At 41.4% G+C, this 21,924-nt stretch overlaps 1 protein-coding gene across 2 annotated transcripts in view; it reads right to left on the reverse strand.

Annotated features, from left to right (window-relative positions):
* Positions 1-7,125: 7,125 nt before the first annotated feature.
* The window catches only part of znf438 (zinc finger protein 438), a 33,047-nt gene continuing 18,248 nt past the window's right edge, over positions 7,126-21,924 (reverse strand). Inside the window, exons 3-5 of one of the 2 annotated variants that reach the window (XM_077554149.1) lie at positions 18,889-18,961; positions 10,361-12,106; positions 7,126-9,584 (exon numbers count right to left, since the gene is read on the reverse strand). In XM_077554149.1, the coding sequence (XP_077410275.1) occupies positions 9,011-9,584; positions 10,361-12,078 (2,292 nt within the window). In that variant the 5' untranslated portion in view covers positions 12,079-12,106; positions 18,889-18,961 and the 3' untranslated portion in view covers positions 7,126-9,010. The remainder of the gene's footprint in view (positions 9,585-10,360; positions 12,107-18,888; positions 18,962-21,924) is intronic. The other variant, XM_077554150.1, reaches the window with a different exon arrangement.

Genomic DNA, 21,924 nt, shown 5'->3' on the forward strand with positions numbered 1-21,924 from the left:
TAAAAAAAAAAACCTGCTAAGCTGTTTGAAAGTATTGGTAAAAGCATTTGAACATACTGATAAAGTCGTTCGAACGCTTTGGTAAAGTCGTTCGAACGTACCAATAAAGTCGTTTGATGGTAACGATAAAGTTTTTTGGACGTCTTGATAAAGTCATTCGGACGTATTGGTAAAGTCATTTGAACGTAACGATAAAGTAATTCAAACGTCTTGGTAAAGTCGTTCAAACGTTTGGTTTGAACGTGCTGCCAAGTTGTATGAACATAATGATAAAGTTGTTTGAACGTCATGATATAATTGTTTAAAGATCTTGATCAAGTTTTTTTGGAACGTCTTGGTAAAATTGTTCAGACGGACTGATAAAGTCGTTCCAAATCGCTGCCAAGTCGTTCGAACATCTTGATGAAGTCGTTCGAACATTTTGATGAAGTCGTTCAAACATTTTGATGAAGTCGTTAGAACATCTTGGTAAAGTCTTTTGAATGTAAAATGTAGGCCAAATGCTAAAAACTATTGAGGACCAAAACTGCCAAAATTAAAAATAAATGAATGACAAAATAAATAAATACATGTATAAATATATATTTTGCTTTTTTTTATTTATATATTTTTTTATTAAATTTTTTTAATATTTATTTTTATGTTAACTTTTAGTCATTTATTTAGTAATTTATTTATTTTTAATTTGGGCAGTTTTGGTCCTCCATTTTTTTTTTTTTTTTTTAATGCAATTTTCCCCTCAATTCCATGAGGTAATGCCATGCGCAAGTTAATACCTGGTAGCATTATGGGAAAAAAAAAAAAAAAAGTTTTTAGTATTTAACCTATGTTTTACCAATTCATTTGACCGACTAACAAATACGTTCAAATAACTTTACCAATGCATTCAAACAACTGAGAACGTTTCAACCAGTCCACATGGGCAATTCCTTGCTTCTGTACCTACGTGATAAATAACGACAAGAAAAAGGAGTGAAGTTTTCCTGGTTTAAGCCCGCCTAAAGTGGTTGGTGCCCAACTATTTTAATAGGTGTCATACACGTTAAAAGGTTGAGTGAACCAATCATCTGCCTTGGCAATCTCCTGCTGGGTTACAGATGGAAATGAAATTGCAACCATATTTACATTCAAAGAGTTAAACCTGATGTTTCACGCACGCACACGCCGAGCATTTCTTGAACCTCAGCTGAAGCCAGCACGAAGGAAGGAAATCTCCGTAATTTTTTGTAAGCTGTCCATCACCTCATGTAGTGTAAGCACTTGCCGGAATGTATGGAGCCAAGCTTGGCAGAAATACAAATCAAAAACATATTTCTGCTTTTGGCTTTGGGAAGTGTGCAAGTCATCTCTTATGCTCTTCAGGATGCTTTAAATGGATTCAGACAGGAAGTGGAGTCGTGGCGATGGTATGTTTACTTAAGGTAGATGATTTGAACCAGAGAGTTTGTTTCTCTTATCTTTCTATCAACTTCTACGTGAGGCGTCTATGAATATATATAAACACAGAGGAGGAAAAGAAAGAGCTTCCGTTTTTTTTTTTGCCTGGTTCATGAAAAGCCCTTGAACATTGGTTTTGTTCTTTGAACAGTAAAAAAAAAAAAAAAAGTTTAGCCATTTGTATCCATTCAGCCATAAACCAGCTGCTGCACAGCCACGATACAATCTGCTGCTCATACTTTACAGTCTTAATTACGAGTCGTTACTGACAAATATGTGTTGAGATGCTAATAATTTATTCATCTTTTCGTGACTTGTTTAGGTAATTTTCAGGGGCCCATTTGTTTGCATGCTGTTGAAAAAAGTGAGAGGAATGTTTGGCAGATACATTTATTAGATCCACTTTTTAGTCAGCTTGAATACAAGCGTTAGTATTTATGGGAATTATAAACTGCACTTGTGAAGGAACCGGGCTGAATTTATTACTTTTAGAAATGGTTTCTTCTGGAGCAATTTGTTTGTACAAAATGATGATGGTGACAGCAGAATGAATTATGAAGTCAACAAAACCATCTGGCAATTTAATTTTTTTTTTATATCCAAACTAATCAGGGGGAAAGTGGAAGGCCAAGTTAATCAACAGACCTTAACCCAATAGAGTATGCATTTTACGACTATCGAGACATTCAACTGAGTTTATCAATACATTCGAACAAATTTTACCAAGATGTTTGAACTTGAGGTTGACATTTATGGGGGGAATCCCACAGGATGGAGTCAATTTTACCTTTAATCATAGGATTGGGACGGGACAGGATAAAAAGTTTGTGGGGGCAGACGGGTGCGGGATTTTTTTATATTTTTTTTAGTTCATTCACTCCCAGCCATTTTTACTGACGGCTGTTTTATTGTATTTTGACTGATTTTGCAAGGCCCAGATAATATTGTGGTCTATTGCTGTAAAAACATGGAAACTACCAAAAGAAAGATTACAGTTGCTTCTTTCATCAGGAAAAACAAGTATATTTCTATCTATTTCCGTTTTGCAGCAATTAGCATTAAAGTTGGTCATCATTATTCACAAATCTGTTTAGAACTGTGGCAAAAAGAGCTTGTTTGCAACATGACCCTGGTTGATCTCTTATGCTCTGCTGCCACCTGCTGGCAATTTTTGTAATTACTACCATTACTTCACCCAATCTCTGCAGTTCAAAGGCTGCATCAAAGCCTTCTGTACGCTCTAGCATAAAAACAAAAAACAAAATACGTCTTTGGGACACTTAAAACATTTAAAATAGAACGTATTAAATCGTTTTTGGGAGCAAATGAGTTAATGTAGCTGACCTCCAAAATAGGAGCGGTAGGGTAGTGGGAGTCATTCTGAACGGGAGCAGGACGGGAGTGGATTTTCACTGTCACCCTCTAGTTCCAATAATTTTACCAATACGTTCGAACGACTCAAGACGTTTGAACAGCTTTGCAAAATGTTAGAATAAATGTACATAAGTTATCCCATATTTACTCTTATAGTATTGCAAAGCATGACTTGTTCTCTTGCAGCTGCAGAACAGGGACTGTGCTCTTATCACAAGACAAGGACCGAAACATTTTGTTGTTGGAACGCCCTGTAAAAAAATAAAAAGAGGGGGCTTGGGAGAGTGTGCCTCAGAGCGGGTTGGAGATTGTTAACTGAGCACATCTCTGTCCGTTCTCCTCGCGAGAAAAAATAATCTAAGTCTCTTGTCTTCCTTCCTTGTCTATTGTTTATTAAATGTTCTAGGTTGACTGAACCTGAGGCTGCAGTAGAGGCCTGGGAAAGCAATCAAATTTCAAATAGAATTCAAAATGTTTGTCATATTTATCTTTTGATTTGAATACGCCTTCAGTATACAACAAAAACAATATCAACTATGCCATTCCAAAACTTTTGGAAGCAACTGCACCGCATGTGGTTTAGGCCTCTAACAGACCAAGACTTTGGTTTGGTGGTACCCGTGCCAGCTTGTCCTCCTGAGGTGTCCTGCCCTCTCTACTCCATTTGGAGCTCCAACGGATCGATGACTTTCTCCAGCCGCCAGTCATCAATTATTCACCCGATCAGCCCTGCTGCTCATTAGATGACTAATCTCTGAGGGCCAGAGAGACGGGACACTCTGAAACCTGAGACCAGTACCGAGGCAGCAGGGGAAAGGAAGGGCGGCTCACGTGTCCGTACTAAAAAACGAGACACACGGGGAGGGCGGGCACCTAACTATGGGCCTACCGCTTTGTACATGTAGGTCCTGACATGTAGGCGCTTTATAAATCTTTCATGTAACCATAGAATCACTTTGATGAATGTGCACACATATCACCGACACGCCGCATGTGCCGACAGAGTCGTCACACATGTTAGCGTATCAAGACAGACTGGCAACCACCAGTGGGGAGTGAGTGAAGAGGAGTGGAGCTCATGTTCAAGAAAACACTGCGTGTTGCGCTCACGTTACACCGCCACACTTAAGATGTTCGCAATGGTCAGTGGATCACATTTTTATGCTCCTATAAATCTCTGCTGTTTCAGTCGTGCCAGCTTTCCCTTTTTGGGTCTTGGCGCAGAATCTGTGTGGTTTTGCTTCCACCCTGTTTTACATTGGAGATGAAAATAGGCCATTTTAGAATGTTTGTAAACAACGGGCGCCAGGATAGTTGTAGTAGTCAAGAAGGGATTGCCTAGCGTTGACCTAAAGTGAACCAATGACAAAAGCATTTTTTTCCTTCAAAGGAATTAAACTCAATCCAGCAGAACTTGTTGGTGAGACGTCGTAAATACAGACATGATCGTTAAGCTGCCTCACATGGAAAGAAACCTCCTTCTTCGAATTTGTGGAAGGCATTTCTCTTGTTTAGTTGAATTGTCTTTGAATAAGTAAGCAAAACAATGGCTAGCCCGCTAGCTAACATTCGCTCTAGTTGAGGCATATTTGGCTAAAAGAGCAGGTCCGCTCCATTTTAATACAGACATGAACCATTTACCTCTAATGGCAGGCTTAGAGGCTGGGCTTATTTTCCAATGATGCTAGCATGCTAGCTTTTAGGCTAACATACTACACTTTGTATTGACGCCGACGAGAGTAGTACGAAGCTAAGATTTTTGATCATGCTGTTTATTTTCGATAATACCGATGGGGTCTTTGTAACGCTCCATTTGTGTTGGATAATAGCTTGCCTCTTCTTTGTAATTCGCTCCACATTTAAAGAAATTGTATCAGATTTCTTTTTTTAAAAGAAAATTAAAAAACATCACAGGACATGTTATTGTTTTGTGTGAAACAAGGGGTAATTTTTGCCATATTGACAAAATTTAAACACCATTTTGTTCCTTTTTTCAAGATGTTTTCACCGACATTGGTTTTGTGGATTAAGGCTCCTAGTTCACCTCATGTTGCCTAATTTATTTTTGACTGGCACTACACATACAAATGACTGTGAAGAGAAGGCTAAAACGTTTTTATCAAAATCCCTCTACCTTGGTCAAACAACATGTAAGGGTCAGTTTTCTAATAGGTGCTATCCGAGAAAGTTAATGCTTTTGCCACCTGGAAGTACATGTTGTAATGGCAAAATGTCCTACACACCCCCAAAAAAGTCTGAGTCCAAGACCAACTCGCAAGGTGTGCAGAGGGAGAAACCACAGAAAGAATCGGACCCGAAGAAAGAAAAAAGAAAGCTTCAGTTCTTCGTTCTCACTGATCACAAAGTAGAGGGGGGAGGCTTTGATCAGACGGGTCCCCCTGAGAGCCACGCAGAGGTGAGAGCGCTTGTGTGACGGCTGTGCTGCGCGTTGACTCTGATTAAAGAGAAATATGCATCAATGTATAGCGCATTTCTTTTCATCTGCGCCTGCCATGTGTAACTGATGTCGCACCTTCGGCGGCAGAAGCACCACCTGAAGTCGCTCATTTACAGCCTTTTGAGTCTTTGCAAAGTAGAGGAAAATAAAAGAGAATAAAGGCCACGGTTGACGAGGTTTTGTCTTTTGACGGGCTGCAGAAACCCTGCCGAAGGTGCCCTTTGACCTGTGACACAGAATCCCGTGCTTCCAAAACATTTAGAGCCCAAGCACCTGCATTGGACATGGCCGTGGCAAGGATATAGCTTCTATTTATTGAACTTATTTTCTTCTCTTCTGTCTTTTGGGACTTGAAAAGAGTGGAGTTTCATGTCGCTTGAGAAGAAGACAAGCAGGCATCCGCCTCATCTATTAAATATGAAGCAATCAAAAGGAATACTGCTATTGTTCAAATGCTCTGCTTGGAACCTGATAACCTCACATTCTTCCGTCTCCTCTACTCTACTGCATTTATATTGTCAGACAAAATACGCAAGCTTATGAGCTGCTGATACAACGGGACCTCTAAAAGGTGCAATAGTATCTGTACCAAGAAAACGATTGACCTCCAATTTGCAGAGGTGGGCATTCCATCAGTACTGAACGACGGCCAGTCCGTCAGTACTGACTTAATGCCCACCTCTAGCGGTTGGTCCTAATGTAGTGGTGACGTAGTGATGATGGAAGCGTGGTTAAACTAAGATAATGGACTGACGATTACAATTTGGCTTTAGAAAAAAAAAAAGACAGGCTGACTATAACTGGAGTGTGCCCAGCGTGCCGACGAATGACGGACCAGCAACATTTTGTAAATTGTCCACCTCTGCCAATTTGTTTGGGCTACAAGACCATTTTGAGCTTTAAAGTAGCACTAAGGACCTTTTCAACCTTAATAAAATATTTTCGTAACTCTTCTGATGAAACATCGACTTAAAACTAGTTTAATGGTACTTTTGCCATGGCCTGAGGGAGACTGTATCATTTTTACTGGCACTAAGCAACTTTGAGGAGGATGGTAAAAACACTGCCACACAAAAAAAAATTAATTTGCTGACTGCTTAATGGCATACGTCAAAAGCTACCTGAAATGAAAGGACATTCAAGGATTAACATTGGCTTGGATTTCACTCGCTGCAGTGAGCTAAAAAAAAATGACACAATGCGCTTGTCCTGATGGGAAATGTGGTCTTCCTTCAGGTATAACAATACTGCTTTTGTTCAAATGGCGCCGCCAAAATCAACATAAACTGAAAGTTCCTTAGTGTTGCTTTAAAACAAAACTCTGGTTCTTTTCTCATTTCCTCAGGAGATGAAAGTGAAATTTCAAGGGTTAAAAGATAAACACTTAATGGGGTGACGTTAACAAAAAACACACACTTGAAAATGGTCCTGAACAAGCTGAAAGGGTACTAAAATCGAGCAAAGCCTGAGGGTTATACAGAGCACTCCATACAGCTTTCTAGAGTGAGAACAGCTTCTGTAATCATGACAACTTGGGGCGGAGCTAGCGGATGGCTACTTGTTTCGAATGATGCTTTTAAAAAGAAAATACTACCAGTAATTAAAATTACCAGTTCGAGCTTTGGAAAATTATTATTTGTTATTTACAGGTTTGACAAAGTTAATACCCAAAAGTTAAAAAGGCAGTAGCACTAATTGAATAGTTAAAAAATGAAATAAAAAGTATATATCCAGTTAAGAGCCCCATAAGCACAGTACTTAAAAAGAAAGCAAAACAATCTGCAAATTTCAGTACAGACTTCCATTGACCAATTTAAAAAATACACACAGTACGAGATTAAGAGTCATTCGAAAACTTTCTCAGCAAAGCATGTTTTTATTTTCATAAACAATTGGCAACAACTGGCTCTCAGTGTACACAAACGAACACAAACACTTAAGCCTTTTTTTCATTTTACTTTTGGATGTTACACACGTTACTGATGAGGGATTCAAACGTCCAATTTGTTTTAAATACAACCAAGCAGATTTGACCATTTCTTTCCTTATTAATGTTGAGGCTTGGGGGGGGGGGTGACACGCACGCAGGCATTCGATGAGCACTAGTACACTGGAATTAGCCTATTATCAGTTCCAAATTTAGTGCCACACTGTGGACAACTTTGTGTTCTGTTGTGAGCAAACAGAGCAGCAGATAATCTAAATATATTTGTAAATATATGTATTTATAATTTTCACAATATATCTATAAAGTATCTAGACTTTACATCTATATATCTATATATATATATGTATACTAGGATTTTTACGTACATTCATTTGACCCTGTCATTTTTTTCTTCATACGAAAACAGACACATTTTTACTATGCAATCTGCCCACCGAGATACTAAATTTGACTCAAACATCTCAGTGACATCTCATTTAACACAAGCATACCAAAAGACTTCTGTATGAATCTAGTATAAAATAGCATATTTTTCTGGACAACAGTACACAAACTCTCAAGAGAGGGTCAATTTCCTCATGTGCACACGTGAGCTGGCAAAAACATTAACTAGCTAAAACAGTATCATGTCAGTGGTTATAAGCTTAAACACAGACGTACAATCACTTGTGTGAAGAGAACCTTGGCATATCACAGAATACACAAATTGGCAATCAACAAGTCGAGACGTCTTGGCCACTAAACTCAAGCCACGTAACACATGGAGTACTTTTTTGATTCTTTTAAAGGCCACAAGGCAGTCACATGAGTGCTGGTCAGGTGTGCTGTTGAGTTCAAGTTGGCACTGACCATACGAAGAGTTATTAGAACCAAACAATAGGAAACATATGTAAATACTAAATTAGAATTAATGAGGGGAAAGGTTAATATTGAGAGATTAAGTCTAATAGTCAATGTTAGGAAGTATCTGATGCGGTGTGGGACTTAAATCCAATGTTGTCCAAATACTCCTACGTATGACCCCAAACACTGCCTTTAATTCTGTTTTTTTCATTACAGTAACAATGTTGGTAGAGATTCCGATGTGGTTTTACCTGATGACTCGAGTCGTCTTCCGGTAGTCTCTAACTGAACTACTTACAACCCCTCAGTTTATACAAAAGACAACAAAAACAAAAATGAACATTTCTTATTGAGGGTGTCGCACCATGCATATAATTGTGTGTGTGTGTGTGTGTGTGGAGGGGGATAGGGGTCTTGTTTTCCTGAATACAGTCATGGAATAACCTGGGACATATTGTGGAATAAGGTGCTCGCTCTGCTGTTTGACTAAAGACAACTAAAAGCATTCTCGAGTGTGAATGGAACAGTTTTGCTGAATGCAGGCAAATAAGACAAAACGTAAATTAATGGCTACAACTATATTTTTTAACCGCTTTACTGTATTTAAATAAGCATTCCATTTTATACAACCAAATAAACAAAAACAGTGCAACAAACGGAACAAGACCATTGTTCATAAATTTGGAATCTTTGACCTTATGTCTTTGAACTGGAACACTTTTTTTCACTAGATTCAACCGGAACACCCCCTCTGAATTCCCAACCTTACCTTGCGTGAATACAGGGTTTCCCCCAGTGCTTTATGGGCTTGGCGGGTCACCAGGCTTTTCTTGCTCGCCTCCTCCCACTTTTGATTCCAAGTCCATCCACAGCAACCAGACTAAAGAAGTTTCCTGGGGAAACCCTGCAATATGATGACAAGCTACAGTAAGGACCCCATGTTGAGCAGGCTAATGTGGACTTGGAACAAGAGTGTCCAGATCCCTGTTGGCCTCGTCTTCCAGGCCCGAGTAGGTGCTCAGGGCCGCCCACAGTAAGCTGGGTTGCTCACAGTGGTGGTGACCCCTCCAGTGCTCCCAAACTGCTTCTTTAGTATCCAACACCTTGCTGCAAAGTACACAGTTAAAGGCAGAACCTGCTGCAAGTACCCCAAGGACTCCGACGGCAGCTGACATCGAGATAGTCTTCGTGTCCTCCTCCTCACTTCCACGGTGGCGGAACATCATGTGCCTCTTGAGTTTAGCAAAAGAGAAGAACTCCGCGTCGCAGTTGCCACACTTGACGAGGTTGCCCTTCTTGTTGGGATGCCCCCAGTAGTGCGCGGCACGTTTTACCAGCTCTTCCTCCGCATTAAGACCACCTGGCGAGGGTTGACCCTCCCGAAGTTGGATCGGGACTTCCTCGCCATGAACATGAACAAGGTGCGTCCTCATGTCAGCAAAACTGTGAGTGACTACTTGGCAGCGGCCGCATTTCATCTGCAGCTCCACAGGATCCTGTTCATCCGGTGCTTCTGAGTCCTCCCTGTACGGACAGAATTGGTAATTATCTTATGAGGCAGAATGACTTTGAATATGTTGAACCGGAAGTTGAATGGTACACTTTAAAATGCGATCTTAGCATTTTTTTTAACTCCTTTGTTTATTCTACGACAAGTGTCGAGAGCATGGTGTACACTTTTATTAAGTGTTTTGCATTACCACCCCAGTTACCGAATGAATTAGGCCTGGTCTACACGCAACCGGGCTTTTTTTTTTTAAACCAAAAATTCCCCCCTCTCCATGCAGAAAAAAGTTTCCATACACACTGAATCGTTCGTTACAACAAAAAAAACACGTCCACACTAAAACGCATGAATGCGTTTTTGAGTGCTTTTACCAGCATACAAAGCCTCTAGGTGGCAGTAGCCAAATACTGTCCAATCAGCCGCAACTTCCATCTCTTTCTGTCACTTCCACAAGAGCAAAAAACATGGCGCTAGGCTGGTTCGTGTGGACCGACAAGTAGTCCAAACTTCTCCTAAATGTTGCTCTGGAATACAAAACTAACAAGACCCAAGAGCATTTTTGTCGCAGAGTGACAACGTAAATGTCTGGTTACAACTGTCCACAGCCAAACAAAGACCCAGAGATATTCGCAAATCCCTACTTTGGCTTGAGTTTTCAGAAATTTTAAATTTTTAATTAAGAAAAGTCTTCGGGGGACTGGTGGATGACGGAGCAGACTGCTCTCCCGTTTATATCTATGCGTAGACAGGCCGTTCGAAATAACTCGATAAAATGAGGCAAGAATCATCTTACCCCTCAACAGCCACGTCCTCCTCATGACGTTTTATGGACGGCTCCGCTGTAAGCAAGACCTTGTGCACCTTTCGCAGATGATTGAAATACACGCCCATGTATCCGAAGGCCTTTTTGCAGAACTCGCAGCTCACAGGCCGACGAGACCGAACCTCGGAATGGTGAAGCTTCATATGGGTGCTCAGGCTGCCAGAATGCGTGTACGCTCTGCGGCACACCGGGCATACATGTGGCCGACTGCTGGTGTGACTGTTCATGTGGCTCTGGAGGTGATGCTTAAATTGGAAGCAGCGGCTGCAGGTGGGGCAGCGATGAATAGAACGGCTGGTGATGAAAATTCTGGAATGGGACGTAGTAGTCAGATCGAGAGCGACCAGGGTTTTTTCGTTAGAACTATCTCGGTCCTTAGTCGCGGTAGGTGTTGAGAGCTGTTGACTCGGTGGAAGCTCTGGTTCTTGACCATCTGAAGTACTGGCAGGCAAGCTAAGTATCTTGGGAATTGCCTCCATGACAAACACCGGCTTGGGCTGAATGCTACGGTACTTTGAAATGTCAACTTCTTTTTGCATGGAACCTGACATAACTACTGCTGGTTTTTCAGGGATTCTTCTACGAAAAAAGGACAAAGATCTCTTCTTTCGGGCATCATATGCTAAGATATCCTCCATTGTCTTTCTCTTTCTTCCTCTTTTCTTTCCCGGCAGTTTTTGAAGGTTACTCATCACCGGGATGAGCGGGTTTTTATTCTGGGGCTGATGAGCCTGAGCTTGAGATGTTCGGTGGATCGATGACGGAGGATCTTTGGGGCTCATGGGACGTGATCGGCTTAAGCAATCCTTATCTTGGGACAAGTTGAGCTTGGCAGCTGGAATGAGTGCGGTCTTCATTTTAGAGTAGGGTAGGATGGGCAGTTTACCCTTAGGAGGGGAAGGGACAATCTGCACTGCTTTACCGAAGATGGCGGCAGAGATAACAGTGATGTCCGGAAGCTGAGCGGCCGCAGGCTTAGATTGGCACATCTTCATCATAGAGCCACTTTGCTCGAGGGATTTGGCCGGTGACGTTTGAGCAGTTGGAAGAGTAGAAGGTGGACATAGATTTTGAGTAACTGTTATTGCAGTTTGTTCAGTTTTAACTGGAGCTTGTTCTAATTGGGACCCCGGGAACAGGACAGCATTGTCAGGTAAAAGGGCAGGGGCAGAGATTTCAGAAGGTGCCGGATCTATTAAAATGACCTGCTCCGATTGTTCCTCCGTTGGCTTTTGATTTTGAGTGACCGTGCACTCTTCTTTCTCTTTAATCAACGACGGCGTGCTGCTCACCAGTTTTTTTGTCGCAGCAACCCCAGAGGAAGTTTTCACCCTTAGAGATATTGTTGATGTCCTAACCTTATCGGCGGTCGCTGCTCTCCTCACAGGCTTGTACCTGGGTATGGGCAGCTTGAGATTCTTTTGGATGGACTGGGTTTGTTGAGGTTGCTGCTGTGTTGTCTGAGAGGAGACAGGAGGGGGCAATGCCACCAGAGAGAACGTGCCCTCCTGACCAGCTATTTGCATCAGTGCATAGTTTTGAGTAGGCACAACGATGGACTTAGGGGTGGAGCCGCTATTTGCTTCAGGGAGGGCCATGGGAGGTTGGCAGGCTAGGACTGTAGCGGATGGGGAAGGCACAATGACTGGGGCCTTGGGGGCGATGCTGCGGAACTGAAGGCTCTTCATTTGAATGGCTGGATTCACTGGAAACCAGCTGAAAGGCAGACGAAATAGCTGTATTAGATATTATTTGCAACCAAACTTCCAAAGACTGACAGCCTTGCAGCACTACACCTGCATTCTTTGGCTGGTGGACATTAAACTAACATTTTAGAGACATCTCTTTTGGGAAACATTTTAATGAACAGTTGGATGCCATTTTAATTTCACGGTGTGCAACTCAAATAGGAAAACCAAATATAAGACCACAATTTTTTTTTAATCTGCACTAGTGTGACAAGCTGTCTGTTTAGCCATATCTCTTTGGTCACACATAGCAGCTATCGAGTACCCCGAGGCTAAGAACAGAATGCCCTCTTTGATTTGAACTCAGTGTGTAGTCGTACTTCCTGCTGGGCCATTGCAGTGAATTCCTTGCATCACCCCCAACTCACTTCCTGGAAAGTAAAGCTAGCAGAGCCTGAGAATTTGCCCCTCATCTCTCAATACTTAAAAACATTAATGATGACCCTCAGATTTTTATGCCCGGATTATTTGATCAACTTTTTCTTCTTAACATTTAGCAACATTTTATGGTTATCATATCAATGAATTATATTTTAAAACTTGAATTTATGGCTGTGTTGACAAGTGATAAAATACTGATTATCTCAATTTAGTCAATCTAAGCATTTATAGTAAACGCTAAATTAAAACAGTATTCCCATAAATCAATACCACATCTTTGTATCAAAAGGGGGCGAAGATAACACTGGAATGCATCAAAGCCTTACAGTAAAAAGATTATGCAACGGGTTCCATTTCACATTGATTTCCGCAGAATCATTATTCCAAATCCACACTAATGCCAAAAGAATTCTGGAGGTATCACAAAAACACTGCAACAATACAACAGAAACTTGATAGAGATAACATCTTTTTCAAGAAGAACCAGTAACGAGAAACAGCAAAAGGCATACTGTTTAACAGCTGGAAGTGTTTTTGTGCAAAGGATATTTACACAGTACCTGGCCACATGACAGCTCCATAAAACTGGAGGTACAGATAGTATTTTGATTGTTACTGTGGCTGAACACTCAGCGGAATAAAACCAGGGGATGCGTGGTCCTCCGGGCAATTTATGTGGCCAAAGATTTGAATCTGGTGGAGGAAATTCATTCCACCGAGTGAACGTTTGCAAGAAGACATGATGTTTACAGGAATGGTGAGCGTTACTGGCTGAAAAAATTAACAATCTGCCTGTTAAATCAAAATCGGAATTGCCTTTATTAGCCAATATGCCGTCATTGATGACTTGGAAACAGTCATTAAACAAATACAAGGTTAAATATGAAACATCATAAATTACTCAGACAACACAGACATCCGATTACTGTGCTAAATGGAAATTGTAATTGGATTAGGCGCTAATTTGTTAAACATTTTACGAAAATAGGTTAAGTGATTCGATATAGCAGTCCAATAGTTTCTGCCCTGTGAACTCCTGAAGCTCAGTTTCATCTAACTACACTTTCAGTTTTCATTCTACTCTAAAGTAATCTTCCCTTGCCCAGCTCTAAATTTTATAGCAGGAGTTTATGAGGCGTCCGTTGTGGAATAACACAGCAAAGCATTGGAATACTTGTGTAAATATGAGGTTTCAAACGTAAAACCGTGTGGGCAAAAAAAAAACGGGTCTTACTATTTTACAAAGTCAACAGTGAGCAGAAGATTGGTGTGGCGTCAACTTGTAAGGGGATCCCATGTACATGATTATTAGGCTCTAAATGGCTGATCATGAGGGAATCAAATACACGGGATAAAAGACAGATACATATGGAGGTCAGAGATTCCACTCAATCTGCTTTTGGATTTTAAACGTCATCGGGTTTAATCTGACTGGGGTCATAGGTCAGGGCTGGGATGAGGCAGAAAACCTGTGTTTTTTTTGTTTTTTGTTTTGGTAGAGAATGCAAGGGACAGAGGGAAAGGGGAGACAGATTAACAGGTGAAGCCAGAGGGTGAGAGGTGAGGAACGTATGTTTATGTATAGAAGAGGTCAGGGTTGAATAGGAGGCCAGTGTGTGTGAGCAAACCAAGCATGAATTGAGCATATTAAAAAAAAAACAAAAAAAACTTTTGGCTTACATGCTCAAACAGAGCTGGGACACATGCAAAATGTAGTGCTTCGAAGGTTTTACCGTATGTGCAGTGCAGAGTTTCTTGAATTGGTGTGAACTGCCTAGCACAGGTTTTAACATGATTGTGTAATTGGCTGAAAATGTTCTCTTGTGCAACCACACGATTTCGGTCCCTTCATTTTCAAATTGAATTGTACTGGTATTGGTTCCACATTATTATTTTTTTTTTTAAAGAAGTCAAAGAGAGGAGACGAAGTCTAGAATTGGACTTGATGGCATAGACTGACTTGTATTCTGAGGAGAGGACAGCAGAGAGCATAGTTGTGAGGCTTGTTATCTCCCTAGTAGGGGAAAGCAATGCTCATCTGGGTCCCAAAGATAGGGTCTAGAGATGGAGCTGGTCTGGAATGAACTATGTGTCCATGTTTGTGAGAGGGAGGGGTAAAAACACACCAGAGGCCAAACTCCCCCAGGTTTTGGCCCAGATGAAAGGCCAGGATCTAGGCTAGATAAGAGGGCAGATCATGGGGGGTCGGGGCCAGCCGGCTGTGAGAAGCAATGTCGAGCAGCCATCTTTCACAATCCTCTTCCTACATGCAAACATGTGCGAGAGGTCAATACATCCGAATATTGGTACCAGTTGTCTTTTAGGTAAAACTATTCATTTCAATTCCACCTGAGCAACTTTAAGTTTTCTGTTTATTTGTTTGAGGTGACTTTTTTGTCCTCTGTATGCAAACTGCTCAATCGCTGTTGGTGAAAACGGTCTTCAACTTAAGCTAAGTGCAAAACTGCGTGCGTACGCGTGTGGCAGAGTTAAGCCCTCTTGTGTCCGGAGCAAACGCAGTCATGGGGAAAATGAAATCGGGTGTTTGCAGAGGTCCTCCGTTCGTCCCACGGCTCATGCTGGATGAAACAGCGAGAAAGACACACAAATAGGGATTTGATAGCATCCAGCTGCAACTTCTGTCTTTTCATTGGGCGACAACGAAAAGGTGTTGCTCTCTCTCTTTCTCTATCACGGCACCATATGGTATTCATGGCATGTGCAAACAAACACACAACCACCATATGTCATCCACTGTCACCTGGGCAAATCAATGCACGGGAGAAATCCATTCTAATTAGGACCATGCCGATTTAGCCTGCATGGGGATGAAAATGAATCGATAGTGAGACCCCACGACTATTCCTTGAGGTATCCCTTAAAATGACTTAAATGGGCTTAACTGCACCCGTTTTGCCACATATAGAAGTTAAACTGTTCACATTCATCTGTATAAATTTATATGCATTCTCTGAATAGATGTGGGCGTTGGTCAAAATCTGAACCTAAATACAAAAGTTGCCTATTGAAGTCAGGACGTCATAAAACCCTAACAACTAGTAACCTTTGACTCCCTTTTCAGCAAAGCTGTATGTCATCCACAAGAAGATAATAATAATAATAATCCACAGATGAACCAAATAAGCATATTTACGAGTTTGCGCACCAATTAATACGACAAAAGGATCTGGAGGTGAGTGGCATCAATGTGGAGGTGACAGCAGCGTGTCCAACAGCATGTCTAGAAATGTGTGTTTGTGGTCTCAAGTGTTAACACCCTATCCCTCCCCAGGCAGCCAGACTGTCTTAGTCATCCAGACTTTGCAACGCTAAACCTTTACCTGACCTTTCCTTACGCGGTGACATTTGGACCCATTCGAATAGGTCAAACAGCACTAAAGAGTGTGGAAGAAAAATGGAGGGGAACTTGATGAAAAAAATAAGTTGAGTGAGAGCTGTCGGCAGCAACAGGAGGTCCATGGACTACCCAAGAAAAAAAAAAGAAAAAGCACTTTTGGCAGATATATTATTATTTAATTATGACGGACCTGATGGTGCTTCTGCGGAATTTTCTTCATGTTTGTTTGGAGAGTTCTCAAGTAAAAATTTGTTTGTACTGTACCCTGTCAACTTCAGTCAATCTAATAATAAAAAAAATCGATTGATTTAATGACACGCTAACGTGTTGCAGATCAACAATCTAGAATCTCATGTTTCTAATGATTCAAAAAGCATCTGATCTGCTGGAGGGTGGGGGCACTTCCCCTTTCTACCTCGCTCACCACTAAACCACTTTAGATTCATCAGCAGTTTTTTCTATGCTCTTCTCAAAAACAAGTGGGTGCCGTTTGTGATGTAGCTCTAATATTTAAACACTACTGTCTTTGAAATAAACACTTCCACGCAGCATCTTAAAAGAGTTTTGTGAATATTGGCACTGCCTTGGGGAGAAGGGCCATCGTTGCAACCTCTACTGGGACACAAACACCTTAATGATCGCTCGGCTCAATGGGACAAATTCAACGGGGAATCTGAGCGGAAGGAAGATGCCATCATGCTAATTTTAGTCCCTCTGCATCCCAGATGAAACACTGGAAAAGGCAGAGAGGCATAGAAGAAAGTTCTGTGCATGTAATTTTTGACTTTTTTTTTTTTTTGCATCACATCGTTCTTAGTATCATTATCTCATGCATCCGATATGAAAGAGAGTCTCATAGCGCTTTGATTTTGTGAATCATTCCTCCCTCTTCCTGTTCCCAGCCCTCATCGCCGCTTCCTTTGCTCAGCTTTCTGGTTCCAACGATCTCTTTCATTCTCACCTCCCTCCCCTTTCCTCAGTACCTGAGTAAATAAACAGCGTTATGCGGATGCTAATTACAGCTGGTTCAGGGACGCGATGGGCCCAGAGACAGATAAACAGCAAGGTAGGAAGGAGGGCAAAATGAGAGGCAGAGGTGGGAGTGAAGGTAATGCACCTCAAGGGCGACCCAACACAGACAGACATAAATCAGCTATGCATTGTAGGACACACAAGTGAGATTTTGAGCTTTTAACTCGTGACTGCGAAGGAAAGTGCGCATGCAAAGTCTTGAAGGACTTCAAATTGAGTGAAGTACCAAACAGAGGAGGGCCTCATGGTTGCAGTTCAGCTTGAGAGAAAAATGGAAATGTTGCAAAACTTTCTTAATCACATCTGCTCCTACAGACAAGCAAGATCAGAAGCATCGGCAGATGATCCACACAGTTCTCCTTGTTGAGATGTTACAGTTGAGATAGTGATGTTACTCAAAGGAGAAAAAAAGATTTGCGGTCTTTAAAAGACATATTATCTTGTAGAAAAATTGACATGCTTGCCGTAAATTATAGAGTATTTGAGGACTGGATCTAGACCAGGGGTGGGCAAATTCGGTCCTTAAAGGCCACAGTCCTGCAAGTTTTGGATGTTTCCCTTCTCCAACCCAGCTGATATATGATGTTTGAAAAGGGAAACCTCCAAAACCTGCAGGACTCACCCCTGATCTAGACACATGTTACAATTTGGAAGATTTGACATTTCGGACAGTCCAAACTCTGGGAATTCGATCTAAAAACAAAACAATGCCAAGACTTACATAGCACGTTTGCTGATTACTTGGATTCAAGTTGATAAGAAGCAGATCTTCACTGAGGAACTGAGATGAGAGATCCAGGTCCAGAAAGTAAAAACCCTGCCAAAGTTTGGCTTTGGCCACAGGTGCTTCTTCTCAACCAATTTAAGGTATAGTCCGCCTTCCAACTGAAGTCAGCCGGGATAAGCTCCAGCACCCCGCGACCCTTAACAGGGTAAGCAATATTGAAAATGGATGAGTGTCCCACAATGTAACCTACCACCTAGAGCAGGGGTGGCCAAGTTCGGTCCTCAAGAGCCACTATCCAGCCTGTTTTCCATGTTTCTCCCCACTAACACACCTGATTCATGATCAGGATCGTTATCAGGCTCCTGCAAAGCTTGCTGATGAGCTGATCATTAGATTCAGCTGCGCTGAAGGAGGGAGACATGGAAAACAGGCTGGATAGTGGCTCTTGAGGACCGAACTTGGCCACCCCTGACCTAGAGGTTCCCCTAATATAGTCCAGAGTACTTGTAAGTGAACAGGTTGTTAGCAAAGTCATAGGAGACTCTAAACATCAAAGACATGCTTGTCCACAATATCTGCAGTTGCCGTTAATTAGTAAGGATGCGAGCACTCTAATGACGGGAAGCAAGGTGAAACGCAGGTAGAAGAAACGATGAAAGCCCAAGGAGACAGGGCGGATTGATTTGTAGCTAGGGGACACGGTTGGCACGTCACGAAACCACTGTTTTAAATGTTATCCTGAAAGGTTTCTTGATTAATTTAAAAGAAATCTTATGATCCCAGATTAGGACCAGATTGGTAATGACAGGTGCAGGAGAAACCTTAATGTTACAAAGACTTGCGTAAGCTTTTAATCTTGTGTTAAATCCACTGCAAACACCGACAGAGAGACAAAGTAGAAAGAGAAAGGTAGAAAGGATCACAATGTATAAGGGATTGCAGAGGAGAGGGAAAATTGAAAAAAAAAAAAGAGTGATGGGTGGATAGATGAGCTATTTTTATAATGAGGTCAGTGTGAGCTATGGGATTTTTTTTCTCTTGGGATTTACACACGTACATACACAAGCTGTAGTGATGTATCCTGCTGTGCATGGCTACCTCCATCAACAGAAGAAATAGGCAGATATGGTAGATATAGGTAGATGATGCAATACAGTTTTAACAATGTAAGAACAAGTCATAGAAAATAAGACATTTTTGACCCTGTAGTTGGGTCTAATTAATTCAAGACCAGATTAAACTCATAGATTACCTATTTGATGATTCCCTTCGTCATTAGGTAGAGCCTAGGTCATGGTCGTGCCCCCCACCTCTCCACACTCCCCCTGCAAAGAGATCAAGTATTTCACCTTTAGATGAAAAATGTCTAATCTAAAATCACCAGGCCAATTGCGATGGAATAATTGAGTACAAATGGAAAGGAAAGTAGCTTACAGTGCCAAACTCTGGTACAAAAAAAAAGTTCTTCCTCATCAATGTAGTTCATATTAACTAAAATAAATTTGTTCTCCAAGCATTCAACAAATGTTCCCTTGCTGAGTGTTTGGCTGTAAAATTGTTAAATTCACGAACGCAACGGTGACAAAGGTGAAAGACTTCTCAAGCGGTCTATTTGCATCAAAGTGTAAAGAGTAACACGGTGCGGCGACGAGTACATTCGGCAGGGACACGATTCGCACGTGGCTTTGCACATACACACGCAGACACACTCCATTTAACAGAATGAGCGCTCGTTTAGCCAACAGTGTCTCGGCAGGCAGGGACACAGGCTGCCCACTCAGTCAGATACATCCATATTAAATAAATAAGGAGCGCTCGTGTGTGTAAATTATTCATTTAACACGCCTTATCCTCTTCCAACAACCTTGTTAGAGCAACTCAGGAGTGGAAAGAGGGTGTGCAGTTGGAGCGAGGGGGGGGGGGGGGCACAAAGCAACGACGAGGCAGACACTGTGGCTCATGAGCGACTCAGCAGAACCTGTGGTGCATCTCTAAGCTCTCTGGGCGTTCAGTCATAAGGGGGCTAATTCAGCCCGACACCTCCTTTGTTTCAAGCAGAAAAGAGCTGCATACACACGGCAACACACGTGCGCAAGGGCACACAATTGAGCTCACACTAGCATGCACAAACTTGAAGAGAAAGAGCACAAGAAATGAATTTTTAGTGCATATTCATAGAATAATCCATTCTACTTGTCTGGATAAATTATTGAAGAATGGGAAAGCGGCACACGCAACGGAGTAATGCAGTGGATGTTTTCCTGTGCTGCCTGAACTAAGATCACAAAGCACAGGAAGTCGCCGCTTCATGAACTGATGCTAACAAGCTGAAAAGGTAACTAATATTTTGCCTGTTACATTATCATCAGGCGAAAAAACTGTGATTTATTGCATAGCATGATACTGTATCTCTCGATATTGATTGATGTGGAAAAAAATACCATTAAAAATGGTAATTATGTAATTGTTTTTTTCACCCATAGTCGATTTTGGAAATTCTATTAAATGTGATCAATGTATATCTGAATGAATATCTTCATTACTTTTAAAATGAATAAGAGTAAGATTTCAAGATCGTTTTTGATTTTGATAATGTTTTTTTCCCCAATTGCATCCACCAATCCATTATATGGCGTCACACTAGTTTCTCAGTGACTGCAGATCATTTGTCAAACAATGTTATTTAGCCGTCATTAGCCAGCCACACTAAAATAAAATAAAATGAACACAGAACAATTCAAATTTTATGTCACTTGTAGCCAATCTCAGGGTGGGGATTTATTTTAACTGACAGTGCTTTTTGCAACACTCTACAATCGGAATTTGAGTGCACTGCCCCAACTAAGCATCTGCTACCCGACCGGTACGACGACGTATGTTGAAACTCAATCACGCACGCATTCTGCCAAATCCCACCATGAGGTCTTTGTATATTATATATGGTCTCTGTGCTTAATTCTTTGAAATGGAAAATTCCACGTTAAGGAAAAACAGACTTTTCCATATTGTTTTTATACAAAGAAGAAATAAGAAAAATAAAACAGGTGTCCCACAGCGGCAGGACTGCAATCTAAATTTGCTGGGACCACATGAAAACATCGTCTATTCCAGGCCAGGGCGGCAAAATTACAGCCCTTCTCCTTCTACTCTAGCATTAAACCTCAATTAGCGCACAACTTTGCCAATGATGTCATTACACTGGGACTCGAGAGTCCTGAAAGTAAGGGTTACTTTTCTTTAGAAAGACAAAATGCCTGTATCTGAGCCACTTCAAACTTTCAAGTTTTCTCTAGTGTGGTTCTACAGCCGAGAAAAGTCACTCCGGGGAAAAAAAGGAAAAAAAGGAAAAAAAGGAAAAAAAGGTGATGTTCTTCAAATGTGTCTTAAAAAAAACAAAAACACTGGAGATTGTGGTCTGCTTTGGCTAAATTTACCAAGACTGGTAATACTATCATGACAGGGCTTTTCCAAGGGGAAGAAAGGTCAGTTAGGAAAGACAAAAAATAAACAATAACTATTTGACCAATAGTAACCTGACAGAAGAACGTCCAGTGGGAGAACAACTGCCATGGTAAGGTACACCAAAAGTGAAACTTGAGCTTGTCTATTTTTTTTTTTTTAATATATAATAAAGAACACTATTCAAAAACCAATAACAGTTGTGCTAATGGTTTGTTTACTGAACTGCATTTATGTTCCTTAATGAATTTATTTGAAAGTTACACATTGTGATGTCCAAGCTGTTTTAATGTTTTTGAAGTAAAGTTCCACATATTAAAAGAGAAGCGCCCCCAACCCCCCCCCCCCCCACACCCCGGATGATTAAAGTCCCGTAGTTCCTGTTGGTGAAGGTGGTTAAGGCTGTCTGTCCCTATATGGCGAACAAAGGACCGAGCGACATCAACACACTCCTTCAAGGCAGCACCTCCTACCTTTCTTTTTCCAAGTTTTCCTCTCGCTGTAAAATATTTATTGCAGCTCACAGCAACTTCTCACCCAAAGACCACAAAGTAGTACAAGAGCGGGATCATTTTCACATCTTCAAAGACAAATCAGTTATGTCTAAGTTAGTTTTTTTTTTTTAAACCACCCAGTGGCATTAGAAAACATTACTATTCCATCACTCACAGGTGAACAGGAATCGGTTGGGTGGGGGGTGGGAACTTTCCAAGAAAGTAGAACAGACTTTTTTTCCCAAGCCAAGCTCGGGCAAAAACTTTGAGAAGGGGTGGGTTTGGAGAGGGTGAGATCAAAAGCCTGCAAGTTTCTGGTGAGCGGATCCAATCAG

This window comes from Vanacampus margaritifer, chromosome 20 (assembly GCF_051991255.1).
Source record: "Vanacampus margaritifer isolate UIUO_Vmar chromosome 20, RoL_Vmar_1.0, whole genome shotgun sequence".
NCBI lineage: Eukaryota > Metazoa > Chordata > Actinopteri > Syngnathiformes > Syngnathidae > Vanacampus > Vanacampus margaritifer.